Below are 20664 nucleotides of genomic sequence, written 5' to 3'. Positions count from 1 at the left end.
ACAGTGGCCTCTTGCTGTTTCCAGAACACACTAAACACCCTCTCGCTTGGGCCATTTACACTAGTGATTCTGTCTGGAGCACTCCCCAGATTCCTGTGGTTCCCTCCATCATTCTTCACATCTCTTTTCACTGTAATCTTGGCAGAGAGGACTTTCCTGACATGTAAAACAACACATCATTGGATGCTGTTTCCTAACACTGCTTTTTCTGTTTTTAAAGCACATAAAACCACCTGACTTACTGTGTAATTGTTCAGTTGGGTTTTTTTTCTTTGTCTCCACTAGAATGTCCATTCCAGGAGAGTGGGGACTTTGTTTTGTTTAATAATGTGTCCCTGGCTAAAATACATCTAGCATGTAGTAGTCAATTTGTTGAATGAGTGCCAAATGAACTTTCTGAGGTGCATTTACTAGTGAGAGTTAAAGAATTACTACTTGGGGGGATGGATGTATTAAGGACGTTGATAGTTGTAGGAAGAAGGGAAGAGAGCTGCTAAAACAGCGATGTTTCTTATCATCTAGGATAATACCTTAAGGGGTCCTACATAAACGGATGCATTATGAGAATGTGTAAAATAAGTAGACACTCTATATTTTTAACCTTTTTAAATTGAAATATACTATACATAGAGAAAAATGAAGCTTGAATCACAAAGTGAACACATTGGGCATCATTCTTAACTGATTCTTTGTAATGCCTGGCAGAATGAGAGGAGATTTAAAGTAATCTGTCCCACAAGAAAGTAGCTGTTTTTGCTCCAGGGCTCACTGTCCAGTGTGGTAAGTGCTAGTGAGCCACATGTGGCTGTTGAGCACTGGAAATGTGGCTAGTGCAAATGAGGACCTGAATTTTAAATTTAGAAACGAATAGTTCAGTTGTTAGAAAATTTCTAAGTATGTTTGGAACAACTTGATTAAGTGAATCTACTTTTTCAGCTGTGCATATTATGAAAGCAAAGTACAAATCACGTATTTCCCATGAAAATTGAGTGTCCGAATTGAAATGTGCTATGAGCATAAAGTATACATCAGTCTTTGAAGACTTACTACAAAAAACAATATAAAACATCTCAATAATTTTTTATATACTGACTAGGGAAATGATAATGCTTTGATTATATTTGGTTAAATAGATTAAATTAATTTCACTTTTTTCGTTTTGTAGATGAGGCTATTAGAATATATAAAGTTACATATGTGGCTCACATTATATTTCTCTTGGACAATGCTGCTTTAAGTGGTTTCCAAGAACTAAGCCTTTTGATTGGCAAAACCTTTCCCCTCTTGAATTATTAATGGTCCTTTTCCATATCTTTTTTTCTTTAATCATCTTCCATCCTTTAAAGAATATTAGTTAAAGAATAAAGAATATTATTATGGTTGGCAAGGTCAAGAAAAGAGCTTGAATCTTAGGTTGAGTTGTGCATTTTTATGGCTGTCAAAGCAGCTCTGTGGTCATATTTAATTTAGTGATTCACCAGACATCAGATGAGCACCAACTATGTGAAAGGCTCAGTGAGAAATAAAAGATGGATGTTAATGTCCTGACTCCAGAAGCTCACGATTCAGAAAGAGTGACATAGACAGATGAATCCCTCAAATCAAGGCAGACTATGGTAAGCTGTAATACAGTTGCAAATTCAGTGTTCTACGGATGTGAGGAAGAGGTTAATTCTAACCAGAAGAATCTGGAAAGGAAGTTTTCAAATGTTGGGACATATAAACTGAGCTCTAAGACTATGGGAAAGAAGGACATCCTTGAGCAAAGAGGTTGGGAATAACTACCAGGTGAAAGTGCTAGGGCAAGAAGGGATTTTCTAATGCCCATCTTTAAGAAAATTGGCATTATAATTTCAAGCATGGCACATTTAAATTTCTAGGATTCAAAGGAGTCTTCTCTTCTGGAGAGTAATAGAAAAAGGAAAGGCAGTTTAAAGAGCAAAAGAAACAAAAGGAAGAAAGAAGATCTGCAGGAAGTGGATGGAGAAATAGAAGCTGTGCTGCAAGAAAAAGGTGAGATGCAGGTTTGAGGGTGGTGGAGGCTGTGTTTACTTCGAGAGAGGGGTTGCTTTTCCAAGCTGTCTGCTTGGGGGACCTTCTGTGTGCAGAGACATTTATTGGGAAATATTTCGGTATCTTCTGGATCTTTGTTTACATTTTACAAGGATTATTAAATATAATTCTGAGTTATACTGAATCACTAATCTTTTCACCTACTTTTTTGTTTACCAGCTAAAGCCAGGGGGCTAGAATTCCAGATCTCCAGTGTGAAGTTTGAAGATGTCGGAGGCAATGATACAACATTAAAGGTTATTCAAATTCAGAATTTCACCTCCAGTGGGTATATTGCTAATCAGTTATGCAAACCAAGCCTATCTCTGTTTCTAATAGGAACTGGGTATAGAAAAGGGGACTGGGATGGTGAGAAAGGCAAACCCGACTTGTACCCTTTCAGGGTACTGAGGGATAAAAGAAGCATAATATCTTTGTCGTTGTCACCACTTTAATTATAGTGTACATAAAACTCATGCTTTATAAGTAATATTATTTAAAAGTGGTAATTCTTAGTGTCTATTCCAGTTACCATGCTAGTTGCTTTTCATTATATCTGCAAGGTAGATATTATTACCACTTAGGAAAGGGAAGCTCAGATCAGTTATTGCTGAAGTCACACAGTAGGATTCAAAGTCAGGTGTAAGTTGAAAGCCTGTATTTTGCTGCTCCAAAGAATAGGACATTTCATTCCACATTGTTCTTTCTCTCTTGGGCCTGGAAAGACATCTTTGCTCTTTATTCCCTGCTAGGAAGTCTGCAAGATGCTTGTACACATGCGTCACCCCGAGGTGTACCAGCACCTGGGCGTCATACCCCCTCGTGGGGTTCTTCTTCATGGACCACCAGGCTGTGGGAAGACATTACTTGCACATGCAATTGCTGGGGTGAGGTTTGCTGACACTTAGTTGTTTTTGTTATTTTTGTTGTTATTTGTTTGTTTTTACTGTGTTTCCCTCAAAATAAGACCTAGCCAGACCATCAGCTCTAATGCGTCTTTGGGAGCAAAAATTAATATAAGACGCAATCTTATTTTAATATAAGACCTGATATAATATATAATATGATATAACGTAATACCAGGTCTTATATTAATTTTTGCTTCAAAAGACGCATTAGAGCTGATGGTCCAGCTATTTGGGGGGAAACACGGTATTTTTTCTCTGGTCAGCTTGAATTAGACTTGGATATTTTCAAGAGAACTGAGCCTTCATTTTTTTACCTTTTACATGCCGCTGTTTGTCAGATGCTATTTTTTTTAATGTATCCAGTTATTTATATGGCATGGGTTGAGTGGGAAGCAAAATCATATAGCTGTAAACAACCATTTTTTTAACATGTAGTTTATATTTTAGTTACTTCTCTTTCCCTTTAAGCCAGTGGTTCTCCAGTGTAGTGAAGTAAGACAATTAAGGATTGTACTGTTTTTCATAGAGCTAAATTTATTAAAAATTTTCATTCATAGTCATGTTTTTATACATTTTAGTGTTAAAATATCCTTTCTAAAATGGTGATAATAGGTACTTAATTGGCAAAATAAAAAAATCAGCAATCTTATTTACTTATTTACTCCCATCAGATTTTTCAGAAACTGTATTGGGTAGTAAAATGCAAAATGTCCAAGTAACTTTAATTTGAGAACAGCATTCTATACTGATCACTAACAGATTAGTGCTCTGTGAAAGAAAATCATTCTTATAGGAGAACTTGATGGATTTGCTTCATTTATTCATTTGTTGAATAAATCTATTATGTGACTGCTATGTGCCAGACATCAAAATACAGTGATAAGTACAACAAACCCAGTTTTTATCTTTAAGGAGTTTTCCATTCTAATATGAGAGACAGACATTAAACAGTCATTTATGCAAATAAATGTCTCCATAGTTACAATTGTAACAAGTGGGAGACAGAAGAAGTGCAAAAATGCTGTGTGGTTGTTGGGATACCCAAGTTAAAAGTTGGGGGTAGGGGGTCAAAAAAAAAATATGGTTGCGGAAATGAAATTTCAAGATGGCCAGAAGAATGAGTAAGATTTAGGCAGGCTTGTTACCATCTAGATGGGTGGGACAGCAGTAGTTTCTCCTCCTTTGCTTAAAGATCCTGCCTCTGATTAGTAACTGGCTACTTAATCTGGGTTCAGAGGTGGAGAAATTCTAATAGAATGTGAGGGAGACAACTGTGTCACAACCCCTGCTATTTCCTCTCCAGCAGATAAATAACAGGTAAAATTGTTTTGGCTCAGCTCTAAGTAGGGGGAAACATATTTCTTGAGATTCAAGATCCTTTATTCAGAAGAGATAATGAGAGTTTTAGTATCTTTTACAGTGACATCTGTAAAGTAAAAACAGAAGGTATCTAGGCAACGTGTTTGAGTAAAACCATAGATTTTTAAATAATGTTTTTCATTGGACCAATACAAAAAGATGACATTCTTCAGGAAATTTAAAGGGATTGAATAAGGGAAAAAGTAGGGAAGTTATAATTTGAATATTTGGTCATTCTTTTATATATTTGTGTATAGGAACTTGACCTTCCAATTCTGAAAGTAGCTGCTACAGAAATTGTATCTGGAGTATCTGGAGAATCTGAACAGAAGCTGAGAGAACTGTTTGAACAAGCCATGGTGAGTCTGCTAATGACTGATGATGTCAGGTTGTCACACTGTGTGGATAGGGTTATAGTGAAGAGCCTGTTTGCTCTAATGCTCGTATTTGTTAACCCATTCACTGGCCATTCTTTTGTAAATGTGGTATAGTTTTCTCCCCGTGACAGCTAAATATTTAAAGTAGATTCACTGATATAGAGTGTTGGGTAAAATCATCTGTTTAATCTGAAACCAAACATAAATATAATCGTTGAGAAGTTCTAGGTTGTCATACCCAGTAGTCATATGTTGAAAATAGATTATCCTTGTGATAATTTCTTTCACTTTTACTTTCCACAACTTAGATTTGACCAAACAACTTGTAAGCAGTGTGAAAATTTTAACATTAGGATTATCACATTGTAAAATCAACCGTACAAATGCCAGGATAAAGTTCTCTATTTGCACAATTAAAGCTGTGAAAAGAAAATTCCGTCACCAGAGAAATCACAGGTTGAATGTTATCCTAATTATAATTCATGTTATTAGAATTTGCATGTTTAAGAACTTCTGAGGAAGATGACATTTGTGTCCAATTAAAGTTTTATCTTCAATATAGTGTAAAGGTTAAATGTCTGTACTTTCAAGTTAGAAGCATAGGTTCAAATCCTTCTGCCACCTCGCACTAATTGTGGAATATGGACAAGAGATTAAACTACTCTAACCCCTAGTTTCCTTACTAGTAAACCAGGTTAATAATACTACTGAAATCTCGGGATTGTTGAAAGTATTAAATGAAAGGGTTCTTCTAAAATTTACAACGTAGTGTCTAGCACACAGCAAAAGCCCGGTAAGTGTTAGCTGTGCACACATTGTACGTACTTGAGCAGTCACTAGGTCATAATGGTTAAAACTGAAAATGGTGGAAAGTTTCATTTCATGTCATTATTTGTACCCAGAATATAGAGGGGCTGGTGAAAATAGCCAGTGCAACTGCTAGAAGCTGATAAGATATTAGAAGAGAAATTATTTTAGCAGTAATTGAGGAAATAATCTTTAAAATAGCAAGAATATAGAAGCCGTCTACTGGGTTTGATGTGTAGACTGACATTGAAAAAGGTGTGGACAATACAAGGAAGATACAGAGAAAGGGTGGGGAGGGTACTGGGCAAAGCGAAGCTACTCTTTCAGGTGTTAACCCCTTTTCCAAAATGAGCTGGTAAGTGAGTAGTAAAGTTTATGTTTATGGTAAGCATAATGATAAAAGAAGATGAAAGAGACAAATAGCATCTTTAGGTTACAGTTCTGTGTTGACATCTCTCTCTCATCCACACTGAGCTGGTGAGATGTCTGACAGTAGATGCTCAATATATGTATGGTCTCATGCCCCTCTTTCCCAGACCCCCTGTTCCCTAATGAAAGTGGGTGCACTAAAGTATGTGCATCAGAGGACAGAAAAGTCCAATCAAAGCAAATGGGTTTTCTGTTGAAAACTGTGTGCTTTCTTTAGTCTAAGTTCTGATGATTATCACTTACTCTTTTCTTTCTCTTTTTCTCATTCAGTTTTCCAGGTCATTGTTAAACACTATTGTGCTTGCTTTTAGAGACCTTTGGTCTCTGTAGATTTTCTCTGTTGTAACTGGGTAATGTATCTGCCAGTCATAGATGCTCCTCTGGGAACATTGTCATGGGGCAGGGCGATTGGGGAGCGAGCCAGTTAGTGATGGGCCACATCGCTTTCCCATTAAATTGCAGGTGGTCCCCGTGGGTTTTGAGTCAACCAGGCTGACAGTCTGGCTTTATCAAATCAATGTTACCGTTAACCAAAGAATAACTAAGAATGAGCTGTGCTTTATATTGTACATCTAGATATTTTTATTTAACATTTTCATTTTACTGATCCTTATCTATTTTTATTATAGTAAAATATGTTTAACTTTAATTGGCCATTTCAAACATTTTAAAGTGTACAGTTATGTGGCATTAAATACACTCATTGTGTAACCATCAACCTCCTCCATCTCCAGATCTCTTTGCATCTTCCCAAACTGAAACTCCCCATTTCCCCCTCCCTCCAGCCCCTGGCAACCATCGTTCCTTCGGCCTCTATGAGTTTGACTACGCTAGGTAGTTGATGCTTATATCTTAACTTATTCTATTTTAACTCAATCCAGTTTATGTTGTAAAAAAGCCGACAGGTGATCATAAGCCACACTGATACATAGGCCCTTTGCCATCCTTCCTTGTTCAGTGTAGTCTTCAAAATAAGCCTCTGTAGTTTCAGCATGGAATGATGAAAAAGTTCTGGAGATGGATAGTGGTGATGGTTGCACGACAGCGTGGACGTATTTAATGCCTCTAAGCTGTACACTTGAAATGGTTAAAATAATAAATTTTATGTGTATTTTACCACAATAAAAGAATAAAAACAAAGTCCCTGGTGCTTCTCAAATTCCTCTTATAGTAGATTCTAGAGAAAGCTTGGATATTTTTATGTTGGTAGGAATGCTCATATAACATTTGTGGTAAGCTTAGGTTTTCTAATTTAGAATTTATAAACTTGTTTATATTTCATAGCATAGTAAATATGCCTAATTTACAAAAGAATTTCAGTAGATTTATCATCACAAAACATGGATTTGATGAGACTATAAGTGTGTTATCCTATATGTAGTCTCTTTAAAGCATCTTGCTTCTCTTAAGTAAAATAATTCTCTAAGATTTTAAAAAATGTATATACTTAACTATGCTGCAATATAGAGAATATATTTATAATTGTCTCTGTGATATTCTTATTTCTAGTCAAATTCACCCTGTATCCTTTTTATTGATGAAATTGATGCTATAACTCCCAAAAGAGAAGTTGCTTCAAAAGATATGGAACGAAGAATTGTAGCCCAGCTCCTAACCTGCATGGATGGTCAGTTTAAAATAATGAATTAGCTTTAAGATAATACATTGTGTCTTTGCATTTAATAGTGTAAGTAATATGTGAAGATATAAAGCATTCAAATAGAATAAACTTCAGAGTAAAAAACAAACCTTTTTCTTTTCATAAAAGATGACACCATTAATTTAAGTTTCTGAAGTATGTCCTGTAGTGATTTTTAATGCGTTTACACACATATATAAATACACTAACATATTGTTTTGCTTTTTACAATATTAGGATTGCACCATACACAGTATGTCTTATATATTTAATAAGCTACCCACAAATGCTTTCTGTATTTAAGCTGTCATCCCAGAAACACGTTAACTAATTTCTTTTACTGTGTAGAAAGAAATAAAACTTCGTTTCTTTGATAATATTCTGAAATTCAAACTTTTAGTTAATGTAACTTCAATTTAATATGATCAAATCATACTCGAGAAGAGGGAGAAATAGATTGGGGTTTATCTTGAAGTTACTGGCCTTAGTGGTTGGCCAATCCTAGCTTACGTCTGATTTTTAATCATTCATATGACTTCATTTAGAACAAAGAAGGGAAAAAAAATAGCATTTGAAATGGCACTTCAGTTGCTGTTGATTTCCTGTGGAAGGTTTTTTTTTATTATTGTTAGAGATTTAACAGATTTTCATGATTGCTTTTGTTGAATTCTGTTACTAAGCCTTGATATGCTCATAGCTTATCTATTGCTAAGACTGGAGTGTCTGAGCAGCATGAACTAACAAAGGAAGCAGATCCTTACCCTTGGTCATTCTTTTAGCTATGGAAGTTAAAACGTACATGAATCAACAATAGAACAGCTTCAGGTGTGCGCCAGCATTAGTGCAAGGAGAATTCAGCATAAGATCTCCATGTGAATGCAAGTTTGTAGCTCATGACGCTACCTAAATTATGAGGTGTCAACTCGGTTCCTGCAAAGCTACTTTTGCTTTGTTCAGTGATCTCCTATCACAATGGGAGTCTCTTCCTTAGCTGATTCCTTTTACTCACTTTTCAAAAAGTATTAAAAAGCTTTCCAATCTCAAACCTACCACCTTATGGCTGTCTTCTTTTCAATCCAAAATTTATCAAAAGAATACCATGTTAACCATTAACTAAGAACATGTTTCTGTTTCCATTTTGTTCTTATTCCCACCCCCGTAATTGTATATCTGCCTCTACCATTTTACTGGAGCTACAGGCGTACCTTGTTTGACTGCACCTCGCTTTATTGCGCTTTGAGATACTGCATTCTCATCAGCATTGAGGCAAGACCCTCTACCAGCAAAACTCCTACGACTTGCTGGAGCCTCAGCTGATGGTTAGCACTTTTTAGCAATACAGTATTTTTGAGTTAAGGTATGTACCTTGGTGTTATTAGATGTAATGCCATTGCCCACTTAATAAACCACGGTATAGTGTAAACATAATTTGTATGCACTGGGAAACCAGAAAGTTCGTGATTTGTTCTATTGCGGTGGTCCGGAAGTGACCAGGTGTGCCTGTAATCATAGAAAAGTCATTGCGGATCACTCGTGTGCTGCATCTTTTGGCTTGCTTTGAGCCCTCACCCCTCTCAACCTCTGTCCTTTAGTTTCCTCCTGTAAAAACTTAACCTCTTCGAGATGTCATGAGGGTTCATGAGGTAATGACTGGCACCTACAGCAGCCCTGGCACACAGTCAGCGCCCACTAAGTGTTCATCAGCAGTGGTGGTGGTTGAGAGCATTTGGTACTTTTGATCCCCGTGCCGTTGTCATTGTTCGCACACTTGGCTTGAGTGACACTGTTCTCTTTCTGTCCTCCTGGTTCTCTGACAGCTCCTTACCAATTTCCTTTCCTACCTGCCTCCTTTACCCATCTCTAAACAAAGGTACTCCGTAGGGTTTCACACTTGATTTTCTTCGTGCCTTTTACCCGTTTCCCAGCCATCCCCAATTCAGTTCTTCATTGAAAAACTCTCAAATTACGTCTCTCACCTTGGTTTCTGATAAGCTTCAAATCCATGTTCCAAACTGCCTGTCATGTGACCATCCCACAGATGCCTCACACTCTGTCCAAAGCTAAGCTCACCTTCCCTTTGAGTCCTTCCTGCCTCTGTTGAACCTGCCTTCCTGTGGTCACCTCCCTCCTCGTCATCCACACTAAGTCATTGTGGTCTCGCCTTCTCCCAGACCCTTCACGTGGAAGCATTTGCTCAGTGCTTTTGATTCCATCTACAGCAGTGTACTTAAGTTGGGCTTTTCCTTTGAATTTACTATGTTCCTGCCTTATTGCATTCATCTCTCTTGACAAATCATGACAAACGCTTTTCCCTTTTATTTCCCTTTACCCTGTTCAAACTTATGATTAGAATTATCTTTCTAAACCACAAATCTTATCAGAAAAAACCTTTCATGGCTTCCTGTTGGTTAAAGAACATTCTCTGAACTCCTCATGCCTCAGCTGTTAAAGTACCTAATTAGCATCGTACTATCTTCTTACTACCTGTGAGGGAGTGTGGCCTCTGACTCCCTGCTGGGCAGCCTGGTTCAGTTAAGAGAAATAATACTTAGGAAATACACACTTTAGGCCCTGCATTCTGTCTCTAGATGAAGCCAGAGCAACTGAAGACTATATTGTATGCCCCCGCCCCGTCTCAAATTAATGCCATGAGTCATTTTGAGACACGTACTCCTCTGTCTTGCCCAGATTCCTGTTGGACTGTTCACCATGTCTAAACATGCCACATGTGTTTGTACCTTTGTGCTTTCATTCATGTTGTTCCTCCCATGTAGAATTTCATTACCCAGTGATTGTAATGTTGTATCCTCTCCTTCAAGGCCGGCATGTTACCTCCTCCACGAACTCTTTCTTATATTGCTGTGGGGCCATGTTTATACCTATTATTAGGCTTCACAAAATTTGTCTTACGTGTGTCTCAATAGATTGCGAGCTCTTTGAGAATAGTTTGTATTATCTTCCTCATGTCTCCTCGCATACTAGACATTTAGTAAATGTCAGTTTTCTCTACATATTGCTGTGACAACGTGTCATACTTCCTCTCTAACCACCTAAATCACTCGTGTAAGAATTACTGTCCCCAGTGCAAACTGTTCTGTTGACCACTCACCCTGTGTCTGGTTCTTACTAGATTTGAATAATGTGGCTGCTACGGCTCGGGTCCTAGTCATTGGAGCTACTAACCGACCAGACTCGTTAGACCCTGCTTTGAGACGTGCAGGAAGGTTCGACCGGGAAATATGCCTCGGTATCCCAGATGAAGCATCCAGGGAAAGGTATGCTCTTACAGAAGAGAGTTGGTGTACCACTGTGTTCTCTGAACTGAAGGCTTTGAAAAGGAGGGCTAAGAACCACCATGTAGCCTTTTCTTCTTCTCTTTCTTTGTTTTGAGGGGAGAATGGGGGGGCTGTATGTTTGCCAGTGAAATTGATTTGGAAAGGAAAAAAGCCCACATTAAATTAATGCTTAAGAAGATAATTTATTCATCAATAGTTTCAGGCTGTGTTTTTCAATGGTGATAATGGACTTCCGTATCTATGCTCATTTTCAGGCCCTGTTAATAATAGCTTGTGTTTTTTAATTGGCTGATCAGCTTAGGGACAGTGTCTAGAATATGGAATAGAGCTCACTGATCCACAGGTACATCAAATCTGAGTACTGTACTTTAACCTGTGGCACTAATCTGCCTAAGACCAAAAGTAATGAAACGATAGCCTGAGAGTTGAAATCTGTATTTGCTATAGGACCAGTCTTTCCTAGTAATTGGGGTGAATGTCAACAAAGGAAAGAAACATCCATTAATATGTCAATAACCAAAAATACTCAGGTGGCACTTTTCAGGCAGTGGAGTAGATTCTAGTAACGAAATGTTCTGATGTACTATATTTATAATGGTTTTTGGCCTGAGTTAATGACACTATAATTGGCATACATAGTCACCACCAGCAGCTTTTAGGAAAAGTAGTATGTAGTGAAAGGAAATAGTCAGGGGACAGTGAAGAAGGGAAGAGATCGAGAACAGGAGACTTCATAAATGTAGGAAATAAAAGTTATCAGAAGGCACTGTGGGTAGGAGAAAGCGTTAGAAGGAACATGTCATCCTTCCTTCGTCCCAGCACTTAATGTGGCTTCAGCTTTTGATTTGTCAATTACTTCTTTAACTGTTGGGATCATAGTCATCTATATGTGTGTTAATTGCAGTTCTTTCCACATATATATTCTTTAAACAGTTATGCAACATTCAAGTTTGTTTAATAATATGTTTATACCTGCAGCAAAATAATATTAACATTGAAGATTAACATTGAAAATGTTTGCATTTGTTTAGCAAACATTTATTAAGCATATAGTATGTGTATATATCACTGACAGCTAATATGATGACTATAAAGAATTATAAGTCCTTGCTTTCAAAATGCTTACAACACAGTAAAACAGAAATAAGGCTTGTGTCCTTTATCTAGACCGGTTTTTGAAGAAGTGCCAAACATAATGGTAGAGAAAGGCATAGGGGAGCCCGTCAGCCCTACTAGATAAAAATCCTTTCTCCATCTATCCAGTATTCCATCACCAACAAAGTCCTTAAAGGGCTTCTGTAGATGATTATATTTTTAAAAAATTCAAGCCTACAAAAAAGTTGACAGAATAGTATAATAATTATCTTTATGCCCTTCAGCTAAATTTACCACTTGTTCACATTTTGCGATGTCTATTTTCACTCACTGTGTAAAAACGTACATATGTTTGTGTGTATACTTTTTTTGCCAAGCCATTTGAAAAATAATTGACGACATGATGACACTGTAGCCCTAAATACTTCTGTGTGACTGTCATACCATTTATTGAAGAAGTAACTGTTCTAAAATAAAATTGGATATTAGTGTATGTCAACCTAACGATTTGTAATGAGTTTATTTGAGTTTGGAGCCTTTTTCTTGAGTTTGGAGGCTTTTATTTCTGGTAGATGTCCATTTAATCTACTCTAAACTCTACTCTAGAACCTACCTTATATCCTCATAAATCATTTATCTTATATACTCTGTAATACTGTAAAATTCTTAAAGGCAGAATATTTTCTTTTAAATCTACTTTTTTATTCCTCACAGCGTTTAATATAGTTCTTAACAAAGCAGATATTTGCCATACTCCTTAATGGAATAAAATGAGATATGTAATAGTGATTCAGCATATATTGAATGAAGGAACTCTTTGATCTTATACTGTCCGCATTTTAATACCAATGGCAAAGAGCAAGTACTTACATATATTTGATGACTTGTTTTTACTAGTAGGTTAGGAATCTGAATTTTTTTCCCTGTCTTTTCAACAGAATACTTCAAACTTTGTGCAGAAAACTGAAACTTCCTGGAAGTTTTCCTTTCCGTCACTTAGCGCACCTAACGCCAGGCTTTGTTGGTGCTGATCTGATGGCGCTCTGCCGAGAGGCAGCCATGTGTGCCGTCCATAGGGTCTTAATGAAGCTCCAGGAGCAGCAGGGAAAGGATGCTGAGGCTGAAGGCTTGCCATCTGGAGGAGGCCAGGAAGAAAGGAGTGGAGCGGAGCCCACTTCTAAAACACAGGGGCTTTCTATGAGGGTACCTTACACTGTCCTTTAAATGTTCTTAGTTTGTTTTACATGCAAGCGTCGAGATAGCTGAGGTTTATGATTTTCGGTTTTATTGGCATTTTATCTTTACAGATACACTCAGAATATCTGTAATCTCAAAAGTAAATGTTTTATTTTTTTCCCCAGTGTATCCTGAATAAATTCGTGGTAAAATAATGATTGTGAAATTCTAGAGCTGAGGTTGGCATACAATGACCCATCCACCTACCACCTGTTTTTGTAAATGAAAGTTATATTGGAGCACCGCTGTGCTCATTTATTTACATACTGTCTTTTTTCTGCTTTCACCTTTCACAGCGAAATTCACACAGGAGTCCTTACAGCAGAGACGTATGGCCCTCAAAGCCTATAGTGTTTGTTCTGTATTCCTTTATGGAAAAAGTTTGCCAACTCCTGTTAGAGCTTGGGGCATTTACTTGTATTTCCTCGTTACCTTTTGGGTTTGTAGACTAGGGGAGTCTGCTAACAACCAGATCATTGTCCCAGCTGCAGATGGCTGTGGAGGGCAGTCCCGGGAGGGAAAGGGAAGTTTATTAATCCAAGATTGGTGTTCAAATTCTGGGTTTTGTGAGTCTTGAAAACTCAAAATGACATTTTTATAGCATTTGAAAACTTGCACAAGGGGCTTCTATGTGTTATATAATTGGATCCATATAACTTTGTCAAGTAAATGTCATGACCGTCCTCATTTTATAATCAAAGAAACTAAGCTGAAGAGATGGTGACTTGCGCGAGGCCACAAGGCCTCTACTTTCCAGATCAGGGACTTGAATCCAGGTCTTCTGTTCTCACATCATTTGTTTCTTCCTTACTCGTTTGGAACCACAATCATAGCTGTTAAAAATAATAATAAACTTGTTCCTTTTATAATACTGCATGGAAGTTCAGATTTTATAAATTCAGTTATTCAGTTACTTTTTACACCTGTCCTTATTCTTCACTAAGCAAGAAATCCGCCTTTGAAGTTCATATTTCAATAGTGCTAGGAAACTTGCCTGCTTTCTGTTTAGTTGATATGCTAGCAGGGAACTTTATGAAGTTATGCTGCCACCAAAGTAACTGTGTTTTAATTTCATCAAAATCCTGCTGCTTCTTGAGTATTTATAATGAAAGAAGGGCATACATGATTGTTGAAATGAACATTTGCCAACTGCTTATGTTTGCAGTGCCGAGCCGTAGTATAGGTTACAAAAAGCATTCTTCAGTGTTTGAGCATGGTCAGTGTACCTTGACCAAATCAAATGATCCATTTAGGATAAAAGAAACCTGTTATTGTCAATAGAGAAAATTATTAAAGTACGCAGAAGTTCCTGAGAAGAAATAAATAGAAGTTCGCTATAGCTTACAGAAATATTGCAGTAATAATTTTTAAAAGTCCAAAATGTAACTTTTCAGCAAACTCTGTGGTATATCGTTTTTCCCTTGCTTTCTTGAAGGATGAATTGCAAAGTCTGCTGAAGTTGCTAAGAAACCAAGATCCTCTCTCAGAGGAGCAGCTGCGAGGGCTGTACATTGAACTGAATGATTTCATTGTTGCTCTATCCTCAGTCCAACCCTCCGCCAAAAGGGAAGGCTTTGTCACCGTCCCTAATGTGACCTGGGCAGATGTTGGTGCCCTGGAGGATATTAGAGAGGAGCTCACTATGGCAATATTGGTAGGTGCTAAATGCCTTTGGCACGTGTGATGGGTAAATGCGTGTGTACTAGGTTGTGTGTCTAAATTGACATGACTGTATGTTTTCTTCCATATGTTCTGTTGTATTATTATTAAGCCCCCAACAATGCTGTTGCATTCTTCTGAGACCTGTTTTAGACTTATTCTTTTGTTTGGTCTTGGATTCTATGGCAGTAAGTTTAAAAAAAAAAAGAAAGTTTATGTTTCAACCAAGACCAAATTGTATGAGAAATACTGTCTGAACTCGATCATGCCTGTAGGGGTCAAAGCAGTTTTAATGTCCATGAAACTTTGAATTAATTCTTATGTACTCCTACTAATGATTGTTTTATGGTTCATTAATGAAGTATGATGTACTTAGAGGCATGTAACTAATGAAAAAGAACTTAACACTGATGTTACAGTGAACAGCTAGCTCTGGCTTTTGACTATGCAGAGTGCTGCTGCTTCTGGTTTCTTCAAGGAAGACATTGACTAAAACTTTTCTTCTTTTCTTTTTTTTTTAAAGATTTTATTGGGGAAGGAGGACAGGACTTTATTGGGGAACAGTGTGTACTTCCAGGACTGTTTTTTTTTTTCCTCAAGTCAAGTTGTTGTCCTTTCCTAGTTGTGGAGGGCGCCATCCAAGTCAAGTTGTTGTCCTTTCAGTCTTAGTTGTGGAGGGCGCAGCTCAGCTCCAGGTCCAGTTGCCCTTGCTAGTTGCAGGGGGCACAGCCCACCATCCCTTGAGGGACTCGAGGAATTGAGCTGGCAACCTTGTGGTTGAGAGGACACGCTCCAACCAACTGAGCCATCCGGGAGGTAGCTTAGCTCAAGGTGCCGTGTTCAATCTTAGTTGCAGGGGGCGCTGCCCACCATCCATTGCAGGACTCCAGGAGTTGAACAGGCAGCCTTGTGGTTGAGAGCCTACTGGCCCATGTGGGAATCGAACCAGCAGCCTTCGGAGTTAGGAGCATGGAGCTCTAACTGCCTGAGCCACGGGGCCAGCCCTGCTAAAACTTTTATAACCTAGAAATTTAGATAATTTTCTTTAAAAAATCGTGTTTTTGAAAGGTTGAAATATTGTATCTTTATGTTCAAAATGTTTTCAGAACTTAGATTTAAGTATGAATTCTTCAGGAGCAGGGACTTTTTTGTTTATCACCACATATCTCATGCCTGGAGCAGAGATAAGCACTTGGCACCAGGCACTGTTCCTATCTTTGGTCCCCATGATCAGTGCTGAAAATACGCATCTGGAGATAATCTGAACATGCAGTGTAAGAGGACATTTGTAACGGGTCACTATTGGAATTGTATTTTCCAGGCACCAGTACGTAATCCAGATCAGTTCCAAGCTCTTGGATTGGTGACTCCAGCTGGAGTCCTCCTGGCTGGTCCTCCTGGCTGTGGGAAAACTCTGCTGGCAAAGGTATGGTGTAAATTCAACTGCATGTATTTTATGTCTATCAGGTAGGATCATATGAATTTGACTTTGAATAGTACACTGAGATAATTTTGTATCATTTCTACTCGAAGTTCATTTTAGCAAGACTGACAATTTTCTTCAGGAAAAATTTCCCACTTTTATTTTATTTATTGATTTTTTTTTTTTTATTCCTCCATGCCCCGCCACCCCCACCCCACCCCTGGTAACCACCATTTTATTCTTTTCTTTTTTACAGGTTTAACTTTTTTAGGTTCCACATATAAGTGATGGCTTATAATACTTGTCTGTCTTTGACTTACCTCACTGAGCATAATGTTTCAAGGGTCATCCCTATTGTCACAAATGGAGGGATATCATCCTGTTGTGGGTCTGAATAGCATTTCATTGTCTATATGTAGCACATCTCTTTTTGTCCGCTCATCCATTGATGGGCGTTTGGGTTGTTTCCATATGTTGGTTATTGGGAATAATTCTGCGATAAACATAGGAGTGCACATATCCTCGAAATGCTCTTTTCTTTCCCTTTGGGTATATACTTAGAAGTGGGATTGCTGGATCATACGGTAAATATATTTCATTTTAATTTTTTGAGGAACCTCTATATTGTTTGCCACAGTGGTTGGACTAATTTACTTTCTCACCAACAATGTAAGGTTCCCTTTTTATCACGTCCTCACTAGCATGTGTTGTCTCTTGTCTTGATGCTAGCCTTTCTAACAGGTATGAGGTGATAACCTCACTGTGGTTTGGATTTTCACTTTGGTGATAATTAGGGATGTTGAGCATCTTTTCATATGTCTGTTGGCCATTTTGATGTCCTCTTTGAAAAGATATCTATTTCGTTCTTCTGTCCCCCACTTTTATATTAATTACAAAAGGAACATCATTGAAAATCTGGAAAAGAAAATAATCTTTAACTCCATTGATTTTTTTTTTTTTAACATTGCAATTATCATAATTTCTATTATATTCTATCTTTTAATGAGTGTTATTTAAGTTATAGCTTGTAGCTGGCCTTGTTTCTTGTTTTGGTGTAGTTATTATTTATAACTTATTTTTCTTTATGTTCCTTACAATTGTTATTTAAATTGTGTTTTCACAATAGAAAATATAAACAGAAGGCAAAGGCATTATTTATAATCCTCTCACTACTACCTACTACTAACCACTGTTTCGTTTTGTTATAATCCTTCCAAATGTTTTTCTGTACATATCAAGATACATGTAACTTTTACACGTATTTTTATAAATATAAGGGTTTTTAAACATGCTTTTCTCACATAGCAATATTTCTTGAGCATCTTCCCATGTCAGTGATATAGAAATACATCAATATTTTTAATGCCTGCATAGTATTCCACCATAAAGATTTTCTGTGATTTGTGGAAATGATCCCCTGTTAAAATAACACTGCATTAATCAATTCTGTACTTACATTTTTGTACCTTGACTGATAATTTTATTAGAAAGCATTCCTAAATTATTTTTCAGTCAAGGGAATGTATGTTTTTTAAGTTTTTGATCTATTACCAAAGTTCTTTTCAAAAACTTTGTACCAGTTTCCACTTTTATCAATAGGATAATGAGTATCCATTTCCCCACACCCTAAATTAAAAATAGCCATCATTGGTTTTAGTATTTGGTAATCTGATAAGTAAAACTGGCATCTTAACAGTTTTTTGGTTTTTGTTTCTTAGCAGGAGAAAACATCCAAATTTAATGTATACATGTGTATGGGAACCTGCATACATGAGAGAATCAGAGACCCCCACATAATAGGAGATTCAGAGATAGAAAAGAAATGTGGGTGTGTAAAACATCCTAGCCTAGGGATGAGGTAACAGTACCTTGGGGGCTTCAGAGTCATTGCAGGATGATAAAAGGAGTGGCGTCTTACAGTTTTTAAGTTGCATTTTAAAAATTAATGGTGGGCTTTTAAAAATATACCTTTATTGGCTATTTATTTTTGAATTATCTGTTTGTACATTTATGTGGGCAAATTTCTGAGTCTGATTTTTTTTTTTTCTCTTTGGAGTCATGTTTATTAGAACTGTCCTCCCTATCAGTAAGTTATATTAGCTGTCATTTTTAATGTCTTATAATATTCCATCTATAATTTATGTAATTTTTATCAGCTTTTAAAATTTGAAATACTTGTAAATAAAATTAATAACATTTTTAATAGTATCACAGCAGCCAATTTTTTGTGACTTCTCAGTAAATATCAAATATCCACATTGACATTTGTTCATGTACATATACGTGTGTGTATATATCTATATAATATGTAAATTAAAAAAAAATTTATTATATTACTACATGCCCTTGCTTAATGCTTCCAGTACTCTTACAAGGCATTGCAGTAAAAACAAAGGAGGAAGAGGAGAGCACCACAGTCATTGGTCTATACTGTTTCATAACAATTTTAGAAAAACGTGGCCAGAAAAGAGGGCCCTGCGTGCTTATATATGAACTCACCAGGTGGATGTCGTCCCCTCTCTGGGTGTCTTACAGTGTTTGTTTAATTAGTTACATCTGCCATTGCTTAGTCTGTTCACAGTAGAAAGGCCATAGTTTGGATAATTTCAAATACATAGATAATGTTAAAACATAGATCACATTTTTCCTCTTCTCTCCCTCTCCCCCCCCAAATTGCCAATAATGTGGCATCTCTCTGTTCAGTCATGTTTCTGGGATGTGACCATTGGAGCAGGGAATCTTACCTAGGACTCCATGATGGACTTCACAGCTTACTGAATCCTTTAGCCTAGGTGATATGTGTATATATATATTTTTCATCACATTCTCCAAAAGGTGCATGACTACATTACCCAAGAATCTAGAAATAATAGAAAATGACCTTGAATGGCAGAAGCAAATTTACTGTCGTAAAGTCATGGAACCACTTACCGGTCAGAATCTGGCAACCTAGAATTGGATATAAAATTAAGATTTTGGCTGATCTTGGTTGTTCTGTTTACTCATAATACTAAAATAATAAAAATTTTCCAAACACCAGCACAAAGTATATAAATAGCATAAAGTAAAGGCATGTGATGACTGGAGCCAACACACTCCAACACACTGAAAATAGTGGCTAATAAGGAATCGGAGAAGAACAGTGAAAACCATTTAGTTGTCTGGAACTACTATATAGTATGGAAGCAGACAGTGCCTGACAGTGAGTACAAGATTCATGATGGTATCCAGGACACATTAAATTATGTTCATTGTATTTCACTTAGAAGCCAAAGATTTCCAACAATTTCGGGCTGTTGGAGGTTTTAATGGGTTCAGTCTTAGTTACCTGGCAAAGGGATGAAAACCTAATGGGGTTGAGTCAGACTTCACTAGATGTATATCCTGACTCTCCTGTACTTAATGGTGATGAGTGAGAGGTAGGAAAGTTGTGAGATTGGCAGCCGGAAAGACAGAGATCGAGAGATGGGGTGATCCACGCATTGAGCCACGTTAGCATGGCAGAGCGTGCATGTATTCACGCTTTCAGCAGGTGTGTATAGAGCTGCTTACTTACTCTTTGCCAGAAATTGTTTCAGGTACTAGGGATAAACGAAGGAACAAGATACCTACGCTAATGGAGTTTGTTTTCTGTTTGGAAGAGGCAGACAGTGAACAAAGAAAAACAAAATTGCAGCTTCAGTTAAGTTATGAAGGAAATAAACATATTGTTTCATTGATTGGGAGGTGGCTATCGCAGACACGGTGTTCAAGAGGTGGTGATATTTAACAGTCCTGAAGGACTAGCTAGCCACACGAAAAGGCAGGAAATGAAGGGAAGAGTTTTCCAGACAGAGGGAATAGCAGTTGCAAAATCTCTGAAGTGGGTAGGAAAGGGCTTGGTGAGTTCGAGAACCAGAGAAAGAGCCAATGGCTGGACCAAAGAGAAACTGTCATGTCCCAAAATACAGACTTGTGAACCATGGTAAATATTCCTAATTGTACTTGAAGATAAATGAGAAACCTAGTAAAATGATACGATCTGATTTATACTTTTAGAAGAGTCCTCCGACTGCTGTGTGAAGGTGGATGGGTAGGAAGCAAGTGTGAAAGGAAACTGGTTAAGGTTTTGGAGGTTTTATTTGTTTTTTGTTTTTGCATGTCTAGGCAAGAGGTGACAGTGGTCTGGATGAGGGGGTGGAATGAGAAATAGAAAGTGTGAGACCCACATACTCGTATATTTTAGCATTAGAGCTAACAGGATTTGCCAGTGGATTGGATGATGTGACAAGACAAGGGATCAAGGGACACACCAAGACTTTGGCTTGGAAACTTACTGTGATGGGGAGGAAAGGAGTTTGGGGTGTGGGTTTGGAGGGGGTTGGGAGAGATTCAGGAGTCCTGC

The 20664-nt window shown here is 37.4% G+C and overlaps 1 protein-coding gene across 9 annotated transcripts in view; it reads left to right on the top strand.

Moving 5' to 3' along the window:
• The window catches only part of NVL (nuclear VCP like), a 70376-nt gene that overhangs the window by 11273 nt on the left and 38439 nt on the right, over window positions 1-20664 (top strand). For all 9 annotated transcript variants that reach the window (XM_081039080.1, XM_081039085.1, XM_081039081.1 and 6 more), the window contains 9 exons: window positions 1881-2013; window positions 2233-2309; window positions 2805-2939; window positions 4577-4678; window positions 7442-7559; window positions 10702-10846; window positions 12901-13165; window positions 14634-14852; window positions 16179-16283. In XM_081039080.1, coding sequence (XP_080895206.1) covers window positions 1881-2013; window positions 2233-2309; window positions 2805-2939; window positions 4577-4678; window positions 7442-7559; window positions 10702-10846; window positions 12901-13165; window positions 14634-14852; window positions 16179-16283 — 1299 coding nt within the window. The remainder of the gene's footprint in view (window positions 1-1880; window positions 2014-2232; window positions 2310-2804; window positions 2940-4576; window positions 4679-7441; window positions 7560-10701; window positions 10847-12900; window positions 13166-14633; window positions 14853-16178; window positions 16284-20664) is intronic.

This window comes from Rhinolophus hipposideros (genome assembly GCF_964194185.1).
Source record: "Rhinolophus hipposideros genome assembly, chromosome: 26".
Lineage (NCBI taxonomy): Eukaryota > Metazoa > Chordata > Mammalia > Chiroptera > Rhinolophidae > Rhinolophus > Rhinolophus hipposideros.
This window is presented reverse-complemented; position numbering and strand designations above follow the sequence as displayed.